The 10181-nt window shown below is 44.2% G+C and overlaps 1 protein-coding gene across 1 annotated transcript in view; it reads left to right on the plus strand.

Annotated features, from left to right (window-relative positions):
• GAREM1 (GRB2 associated regulator of MAPK1 subtype 1) overlaps nucleotides 1-9466 on the plus strand; it is a 99795-nt gene extending 90329 nt beyond the window's left edge. Inside the window, exons 5-6 of the mRNA XM_074146665.1 lie at nucleotides 4707-4873; nucleotides 8554-9466. Coding sequence (XP_074002766.1) covers nucleotides 4707-4873; nucleotides 8554-9466 — 1080 coding nt within the window. The remainder of the gene's footprint in view (nucleotides 1-4706; nucleotides 4874-8553) is intronic.
• Nucleotides 9467-10181: the final 715 nt, after the last annotated feature.

Here is a 10181-nt window from a genome sequence, read left to right on the forward strand (position 1 = left end):
TCTCAATTTTAAACATAGCATGTTTCCTGTCCTAGGGTTTCTAATGAGAACTCATGGGAGAAATCATTTCTCCAAACCCGAAATGTCATGGAGGCTTCAGAGGCAAAAATACAGTGTTTTATCAACAGGAGCTTATGTGGACTGAGTGGAAAATCCAACCATTACGTGGTCTCTTGACAGAGTCCTAAACATTATTTTTTTAAAAAAGACAAGGGAAAAAAGAAAACCTCCCCCAGGAAAGAGTGTCTAGGAATCTTTGGCAAAATTTAAATGATACATACTTATGTTGCATTAATCTTGACAGATACTATAATTTAACAAATTAGTTTTGCAGAGTTTTTTCTGGAATTTAAATAAATAAAATACGGTTCCATTTGCAAGTCCTACGCTATTTTCAAGAGTGTGGCTGCACAGCAAGCTGAGACTTATCTCAGACCCAACTGCAGCAAACCATGGTGATCCCATCCCTTTTTTATTCCCATCTTACAGTCCAGCAGTGTTGGCCGCAGCCTTCCCATCATGAGCCAGGTCACAGTCTGGTTGAAAGCTAAGTTGTGTTTATTTGTGCTGGGTTAGCCTGCAGTGGGTCGCTGTGGGGATCCCCCTTGGCCTGGCTCTCTGGCTGCTGGGGAGGTGGAACGAGGAGAGGGGAGGAGAACATCAGTGCAGGCATGAAATACACAACTGCAGCCTTGGACCATGCCACCAAAACTTCCCCAAAAAGCAGCCGCAGCAGCTTCAGCAAATACAGGAAAGTCAAGACATTACGTCTTCTTAGCAGAGAGTGTTTATGTGTAATGTCTAAGTGCAGGAACGCGAGAGCACTTCCTTGCCTCCAAGGTCAGGTATGTACTGACACGTTGTCCAGACTCCTCTGGACAAGTGCCCAGCAGCACCATATCAGGATGAGGTTCCCTGGCAGACTATGCTGATGTAAACCAACGTGGGGCTGGTCCCTCCCTCCTCCTCCTCCTTTCCCAGCCACATGGTCCTGGCTCCTCTTTTGTGCTGGCTCTGGCACTCCTGCTCCTGGGCAGGCAGCCAGGACTGGATCTGGAAAATGATTAGTTTCCTGCTGATTTCTGTGAGCTGAACTGCTTCAGCGCGGGGTCAAAGGAGCACTGGAGCCAGCGCCAGGGTGGTGGGAGAGGAAAGCTGTCCCCGCAGGGGGGTGAGGGCTGCCCTCCTGACAGGGGGCTTGGCAGCCCCCCGGGTCACACCGGAGACGTGGGTATCTCATCTCATGCCTGCGACATGGGTGTAGGGATGCTGGGAGAGCTGTGGAGCACCTGCACAGCATCGGTGTGGACCCTCACGCTAGGGGAACCCTCGTGGCATAGTGACTGCCTTCTGGTGGCAGCAGGGTGACCTTTGGGATACCTACATATGTTGCCTTTTAAGGTCACTTTGAAAAGTGTGCCATTTTGTCATGTGTGTCTTACATTACTGAGGTACTGTATGAGTGCTGTCAGCAATTTTGGTATTGCTTTCTAGCCGTGCAGGAGAACTAATTTCTGCTAAAGATATTAGCTTGCATTTAGAGGTGGGCAGGGGGTGTAACCCCATAAGAAATAAAACAAAATAAAAAACCCTGCATCTCTGTAGATGATAATAATTTAGTCTCGGTTATGTGGCTTCCTGGAACAGCTTTGGAATGAGTATCAGTGATCTACTGAATTCATCAGTGGGCTGGGGCCAAGGCGATGTTTGCATGGTTTCCATGTAGGGTATTTATAGAATAAGTAGATCTCAGGAGCTGCTGATGAACATGCGGTTTAGTCATCACTCCCTCTAGAATGATATTCCGTAGCGTTTCTGTATAAAGGTTGGCTGGCGATTGTATTTTTGCATGCACTAAATTTAAAATGTGTGTGCAGGAGCTGGTTGTAGGAGAGAGACAAGGACGCTCGGGTGTTTCAGAAGCTGTTCTGGTTTTCTTCTCACCAGGAGGATGAAGCATTCAGATATGTAATGCTTAATTTCTAAATAACCTTTCAGAAAATCAAAGTAGCGTGATGGCAGAAGGCAAGGGGAGGGGGGAGGTGACCTCTGAATTAATGCCTGTAAATCAGAAATTGCTTCAGTCCCCAAACGCTAATTTGCATAAAATCAGAGGCTGTTTTCCTGATTGATTTAAAGCACATCCCCCATGGAGCGTGCCAGCAGTTCAGGCTCCCGTCGGCAAGGAGCGTTGAACCGCCCTGAGTTACGCCCGCGGTCGTGCTGGTTTTCATCCAGGTGGCCTCGGAAGCAGTCACCGTGATGGGCACCTGCGATGCCCAGATTCGGGAGTGACAACCCAGGGGCTGGTGGCGGGGCTTGGGCTGGCAGCCGAGAAAAGGAGCAGAGGTCTTAAAATCCAACTCACGCCGTCAGAAAGGGGTGGCTGTGCCCAGGTCATGGGAAGGAGAGCTGGAGCATGGGAAGGCTCCGACGTGCAGTGCAAATGCACTTTGTCTATATCTGGCAGCCGCTTGGCATCTAGTGCTTCTGGGCAAAAGAGTATTTCCTTGTAGCAGCAGCAGCCATGGCAGTCGTCGTGGCTGTTCCCCTCCTCACCCCGTGGATTTCATTGCTGTTCGCTTGGACCTAGCAAGGATAGCGCTCCTCTGAAGTGTCCCCTTGCTCTTCTCGGCTCAATCTGCAAGATCTCTCCTTTTCATTCCTCTGCTGGGTTTCCTGAGGGCTGTGTCTGGCAGCTGTAATAGCGGTCTTGTGACAAGGGACCAACTGGGACTGCAAACTGGTATTATTTATGGCCTTGTTCTGATCTGCAATCTAGGTCAGCAAGGGAGCTTGGCATAGTTTGTTGTGCCAGCACCTATGAATGCCAGCAGTCTTCCCAGGAAAGAATCCCTTTAACCCCTTGACTGTCTATTGTGCTCCAAGAGCTCCCCTGAGCGGTCTCTCTAACCCCATGGGTATATATTCAATAGCGTGCGGTATTAACTTTGCCTGGTCTGACTTGGGGAAAAAAGAAAAAAAATGAAGTCCTTAGGCATCCTTGGGGCACAGCACTAAAATGGTTGAAGAGTTTTATGCCTGAATTCAATAACAAACATGAATAAAATTGATTCTTTTTTTTTTTTCTTGAAAGAGCAAATAAGAACCCTTAGAGCAAGATTTATTTCAGTGTTTTATGCTGTTGGGCATTTCCTGTAATTTTGACTTGTTTTGAATTAGGGAAAAAATGTACTACAATGTCCTAGTCCCCAGTTTTCCATTTCACAAAAGGACTAAATGGGCTGCTGTATTTTGAAAGCACTGAAGTGGATTGCAAAAGGTTCCACATTTATTTTGTTTTTAAATAAATTAAATCACTTCAATTGTTAATTATGTGTTGCAGAACTGCTAAGATAACTTTTAGTTCTGCAGTGTTATTAAATTTAAAAATAAACTGTAACTTTCAAACACAAAGAGAATTTCCCTTTTCTGGTGCATCTAAGACTGTTTCAGCCAAGAAGAACATAGAGGTCTCCTCCTGCCCAGGGAGAGGTGCTGAGTCCTTAAAAATCCTGCCTGGCGGCCTAATTCTCAGTACCCTTGCTCACCTCTTGCCCTGCTAAATAAAGTTGCTCTCCCAAATATCATAGAGTGGTTGGGATCGGAAGGGACCTTAAAGATCATCGAGGTCCAACCCCTCTGCCATGGGCAGGGACACCTCCCACTAGACCAGGTTGCTCAAAGCCCCATCCAGCCTGGCCTTTAACACTTCCAGGGATGGGGCATCCACAACTTCCCTGGGCAACCTATTCCAGTGTCTCACCACCCTCACAGTAAAGAATTTCTTCCTAATATCTAATCTAAATCTCCCCTCTTCCAGTTTAAAACTGCTACCCCTCATCCCATCACTACACTCCCTGATAGAGTCCCTCCCCATACGTACTGATGAGATTAAGGTCTTAATTCCATAGTGTTTTTCTATGGGGATGGATCCTAATATTTTGCTCCTACCTGGGCAGACCAAACTAAATGTCAGATGAGCAGTGCTGCAGCCATGTGGTTTAGGCTGAAAAGTTGGCTGCCTGCAGAAAAGTATACCAATTGGCTGGGTGCATTACTTGAACAGGCTCTTCTGTTCATTTGTGGGTTACGTAGTTAACCTTACCCTGGACTGCTTTGGCAGCTACAGAAGGACTGAAGCTCCAGGTCTGAATCCCAGCATCTGGTAAATACAAGATACATGTACTATCCCTGGGTTAGAAGGATTGGGAATTATCCTAGAGCTGGATGGCTGAGTATCACTGTAAGTCAGGAAGCATCAAAGTCTGTTGATATCTTTTCATTACGTAAGCTTGGTTTATTACATCTAAATAAATGGCACTAATGAAGTTTAAGCCTAATGAATTGCTTCTTACAAAACGTAAAATATCTGGAACGGCCTGTCTGATTTTGTACGTTACTGGAAGGTTCTTTTACGTTGTTTTATTGCTGCTACCTTTTAAATGAGTGGATATCACACTACTGAAAAGCACCCTAAAAAAGATTGTTAGTAGCTCTACTGGTAGCAAGGCGTTCTTTTGGACTTCTTCATGACAGCCACATACTGTTGCAAATGTATATACTTAGGATCATTTTTCTCTTCTCCTCCCTTTTTAATTATTTCCTTTCACAGAATAAGGCAGAACCAGATGTGTTTCATCTGGTTGAGAGTGCTATTACCCAGATTTTCTCGCTGCTTACTTACGTGTTCTTCTTTTGTACAGGTAAAAGAGGAATGCAGGCTCCTGAATGCTCCCCCCGTCCCACCGCGGAGTTCAAAGCCATCCTCCACCAGTCCTTCCATTCCTCCTCGAACAGTCAAACCGGCACGACAGCAGACCCGCTCTCCCAGCCCGACTCTGTCCTACTACTCCTCGGGACTGCACAACATGTATGTGTTTGAGCTGTCAGAGCCCCGTGCGAGCGCTTTTTGAGAAAGTTAAATTTAGCCTTTGTTCTTTTTGAAGGCGCTTGTTTATAAAGGCATGGTACTGTGTCAGAGTTGCTGACTTCTTGTGAAATGGGCTAGCCTGTCAAGTTATTTTTAAAGATTCAAGAGGAAACAAAGCTCCAGCAGAAACTTATGTTTTACTAGGTAGGACATAGCAATTCATATTAAGTACCTGCACATATCACTATAGGTAATCTCACAGTAAAGTGGCACAGGCTGTCTAAATGGAAAATCCTGTACAGTTCTGTGTAATTCTCAAAAGGCTTGAATCTTCAAACCAGAACATCTCAAAGCTAATTTTCGAGTGGGATTTCAGTGCTACATGCATGCAGTGCAGCCAGCTCTGATAAGTGGGGGCACAAAAGGAGTGTGGTAATCCAGAAACGTGTTGTGCCAGCTATATGGGAACCTACGGGGTGGGTGTGATGGAGAACAGAGAGGCCAGCAGACACCACTGAGTGCAAAGTGAGGTGTAGCGGAAAGGGGCCAGACAGCTTCCAGATCAAACCCACTTCAGCACAAACCTAACCCACAAACTGGAAAATCCACTCAGCCTCGTCAAAAGTTGACTGTAGATTTTGAATTATGTGGCTGCAAACCTTTTCCTAGCAATGCAGTGTTCTTCCTTTGGCTTTAGAAAGCACATACACCTTTTGAAATCTCACCTTCTTTTTCACTTTATTGTCTTGTTGCCATTACTTTTGGTATCTATTCAATGACAAGATACTACCTGTCTGGATATTACAAATCGATCTGAAACACCACTGAAATCATTTCAGCCTAGATGCAGTTGGAATAATAACTTATGCTGGAATTGCCTTTCTAAGCCATACTGCACATTTGCAGCTTAGTGTTGTGTATCTGGCAATGATCACTCTAGATCAAGGCTGCTCGTTTGTTTTTATGAAAGCCTGTTGGGTAGTTCTGTCAAGGTCTACTCCACAGGAGGCACCAGACCTCCCAGCATTTGAGGCCCACCAAATGCTGCTTTCTCTCTTTGTAGCTAAGAATACATCTGCCTCCCAAGAAACCAGGAAAGCAATGAGAAGTGAAGTTTCTCAGGAATACAGGTGGTATTATTTGCCTCGAACTTCACAATATTTGCATGAAATTCAACTCCAGCTTCAGTCCAGAACAGGTATCTCCATCTTGGTAGAATTGACCTAGTGCTGCAGAGGAAGCTGCTAAAAAATGGGCAATGTGTGGAGTAACCAGATTGCTGGTGAAGTTGCTTTTCAGGTCTTCCCATTTTTATCAATGATCTTATTTTCTGGATCATGAAGGGTTGCAGCCAATATTTTAAACCCAAACAAAACCAATGTGATTTGTCCTTATCTGCCTATAAAAATGTCTGATGTCTGACTTCAGCTGTATTTGAGGTTTCTCTTGCATCCTTTGGCACTGAGTCACGGTGAGTTAATTTTGGTGGAGGACAAATAAGGAAGCACTTTGAAAATGTTACTTTATCAGTTTCCAGTAATTCCATTAATCTTTTGAATCATTAAATGTTCCCATTTCTAATATCGAATTAGAGAAAAGAAGCAGGATCAATCCGTTTAATTCCTCTGTATTGTTTACGACACCTCACTGACTCTCTTCTCTGAATTGAACAGCCCAATGGCTAGATTTGTGAAAAATGCTTTACACTGTGTATGTTACAGCAGTTGGCCTTTAAACAGCCAGAAATGACCTCTATTGACAGTGTATTCTTGTTGAGGAGGGAAAAAAGAAAAATATCATAGAATGGTTGGAAGGGACCTTAAAGATCATCCAGTTCCAACCCCCCTGCCATGGGCATGGACACCTCCACTAGAGCAGGTTGCTCAAAGCCCCATCCAGCCTGGCCTGGAACACTTCCAGGGATGGGGCATCCACAACTTCTCTGGGTCTCACCATCCTCATAATGAAAAATGTCTTCCTAATATCTAATCTGAATCTCCCCTCTTCCAGTTTGAAGCCATTAACCCATGTGCATTAACTACATGCCATTAACTACGTGCTCTTGTAAAAAGTCCCTCTCCAGCTTTCTTGTAGGCCCCCTTCAGATACTGGAAGGCCACTATAAGGTCTCCCCAGAGCCTTCTCTTCTCCAGGCTGAACCACCCCAACTCTCTCAGCCTTGTAAATTCTATTGTAAACATCCAATTGCTTTAACTGGCAGAATTGTATTCATGACATAAACAGGAAAAAAGGAAAGTTTGGAGGGCATGGAGTGGAGATTGAGGGATGGTTAGACAGAGGGGGGAAACTGCATCCCTTGGGGCTGTTTTATAACTTACAAAATTAGTATTATAACTCATTTTCAGTCATATAGGTTAGAGCTGCTTTTATGCATCTGCTCTTTGTGTTTGAACTGGGCAAGTTCAGGTTGGCTTCCTCTCTGGCTCACTGTAAGCGCACGCGGAACTATTTTTTGTGTCAATCCATTCAAAATTATGCGGTTTTTTTGAAAGCCGCTGCCCTCCTCAAGCGGTTTTCACTGAGTTGTCACAGAATGACTACCTAGTTTCTTTCTTGAGTAGCTAGTTTCCAGAAGAGAGAGGTGAGTAATTAAAACAATTATTTCAACTGTTGGTTTCCCTCTGTTTTGCTAGGTGAGGAATTTATAAATCGGCTAATTGTTTTTCCAGTGTTCTGGCTTAATTGGCCAGAATTCCAGATTCTGTAATTCCCAGTCCTTCAGACTTTCTAAATGAAAGTCGCGTAGAAGCAGCAAACATTTGCTTTTGATAACAGATCACATGCTTTTGTTGGCATCTCTGTCTCTCAGGAACACCTGGGTGTAAGCCATCTGTTCCCTCAGACAGACTGAGCTTAGTTTACCACCTGGAAATAGGTCAGGGTAACTTTCTTCAGGTGTCTTTGAAAAGCAAGCATTTCTTGTCTTAGCTTTTTAAGGATATGGACACACAAACTAGTTACTGTGGGGTAAGCTTAAAGCCTGATACTTCAACACATGCAGCTAGGTCTGCTTACCCTCCCAGGTAAAACTCTTCTTTTGGCAGTAAGCATTAACTTATTCTATGTTATTATACTGTGCACTGGTGCAGTTTTTGCACCGGTGACCGATGGGGAAGGATCCTGTGCCCTGCGCATGTGCATGTTCCGTAACAAATGAAAATGTTGGCTCGAAAGGGGGTTTTGATCATCTCTTATGTCAGTCAAGCTTGGGTATAGTGCAATAGTGACCTGCCCCTGTCACAAGCTTTTGCATGCCATGACGTATCTGTGGTATATAAACATAAAATACAGGATTACAATAACTTCTAGTGTATGTGAGGCTGTTCCTTTTCCATGGTAGTGTCCCTCAGGAATTTGACAGTGGAAAAACTGAGTATTCGGGAGATGAATTGAGACATCTACTTTTTTACAAGCTTGAAAAACCAAGATGTGAGGCTTTTGGGTATATCAGCACCTTGTCAGGCTTGTAGAAGGAGTAAAAGAACTGTCAATGCATTATTCAGGCGTGTTGTTAATTCAAATCTGAAAAGTTCTGCCAGAGGAAAGAAGATTCTTTCCTTGTGACAGCCACCCTCTGACTCCGTCAGATGATTTATTAATTTATTCAAATGCCACATTTTTTTCATACTAACAACATCTTTTCTGCTTTTTTCCTTAAGCAATGTCACAGAGAGTGACAACACCAACCCAGCTGAGAGCACACCTGTTTCCTGCTACCCTTGTAACATGGTGAAAACCGAATCCAAAGAGCCTGAGAGCACGATGCCTTTGGGAAGCCCCTCAACTGAAGCTCTGCCTTCGAGGTTATCTTGGCCAAACCATTTTTCGGGAACTGCTGAAGGCCAGAATAGAAGTGATTTCCTGCTTGATCCAAGCAGGAGCTACAGTTACCCCAGACAGAAGACTCCAGGTACGCCAAAGAGAAACTGTCCAGCACCTTTGACTTTTGACTTCGATGGGTGTGAGCTCCCGGCGGGGTACTCCCCGCTCACCCCAGCAGAGTTCACAAACACCATCTCTAGCTGTCCAAAGTCGGCAAGTTACTCTCTAGACTGCACTGATGAGAAAACTCTGGGAGTCAGCAACACAAAGCAGAGCCATTCATGTCCTGCCTTACCTCCCCGGGCACCGAAGTCAAGTGAAGAGAAAACGGCTACAGACCTGTGTCCCTTGCCGCTGAAAATAGATGGTGCCGAGGAGGAGTTGAAAACTGGTTCTCCAGACCTCTTGGAAGATCAGTTTCTCGTTAAAAAGGGCATGCAGGATACGTTCTCTGTGTCTTATCCCTTCTCGTCTCCCCTCCACCTCCAGTTAGCACCAAGATCTTGTGGGGATGGCTCTCCCTGGCAGCCACCTACGGACCTTTCTGGACTCTCGATAGAGGAAGTGTCTAAATCTCTGAGGTTTATTGGTCTGTCAGAGGACGTCATATCGTTTTTTGTTACAGAGAAGATTGATGGCAATTTACTGGTTCAGCTTACGGAAGAAATCCTGTCGGAAGACTTTAAGCTAAGCAAATTGCAGGTTAAGAAAATACTACAGTTCATTAATGGCTGGAGGCCCAAGATGTGATACCGACGACTAGTTATTAGTGAAACTGTACGAGATGTGCTCAATGCACTTCAGCTAATACATCACTTCCTGTTTTTTGCACTAAAAGCCCTTCCTGTAAATAGTAGTAGAAAAATTCTTACTATGCAGATAAACATTTTTGAGTGGTGGATGGATTTTTTTTTTTTTTTTTTTTTGGTATGTCAATACTAAAGGTAGAGAATCTGCAGAGGTGTGCCTTGTGCATCCCTGAACGTTCAACAGCTGCTAAAAACTGGACACTAAGGGAACTTTTACTCCGTAGTCTGTTAAGACTTAGTCGTATTTATTACTGAACAATTTGATGCTGAAAGACACACACCAATCCAGTTTACAGTTTTGTGTTAACTGCAAAAAAAAAAATAATGTATTTCTTACGGGATTATTTGTGTTCAAGTAATATTTGGCAACATGCTGTGACTTTCTTCTGTTTCTGTTAACAAGAGGCATGTTCAGATAGACAAAAACATCATTTTGACACTACATCTGAAAATGTTAAGAATTGCTGTGAAGTGCCACTAATACACTACTCTTGCAGCATATTTTTTATTAACAGTATCTTCCTGACTACCTGTAATGTGGATACACTTTCCATGTGACTTTGGGCAAAAAGAGTTAAATGTTTTCAAAACAAGAGTCTTGCTCAGCTCATTGCCCAAAGGGGAGGGAGAAGGGGGATTTTCCTACTGAGCCACTC

The sequence above is a fragment of the Numenius arquata genome, chromosome 4 (assembly GCF_964106895.1).
Source record: "Numenius arquata chromosome 4, bNumArq3.hap1.1, whole genome shotgun sequence".
Taxonomy (NCBI): domain Eukaryota; kingdom Metazoa; phylum Chordata; class Aves; order Charadriiformes; family Scolopacidae; genus Numenius; species Numenius arquata.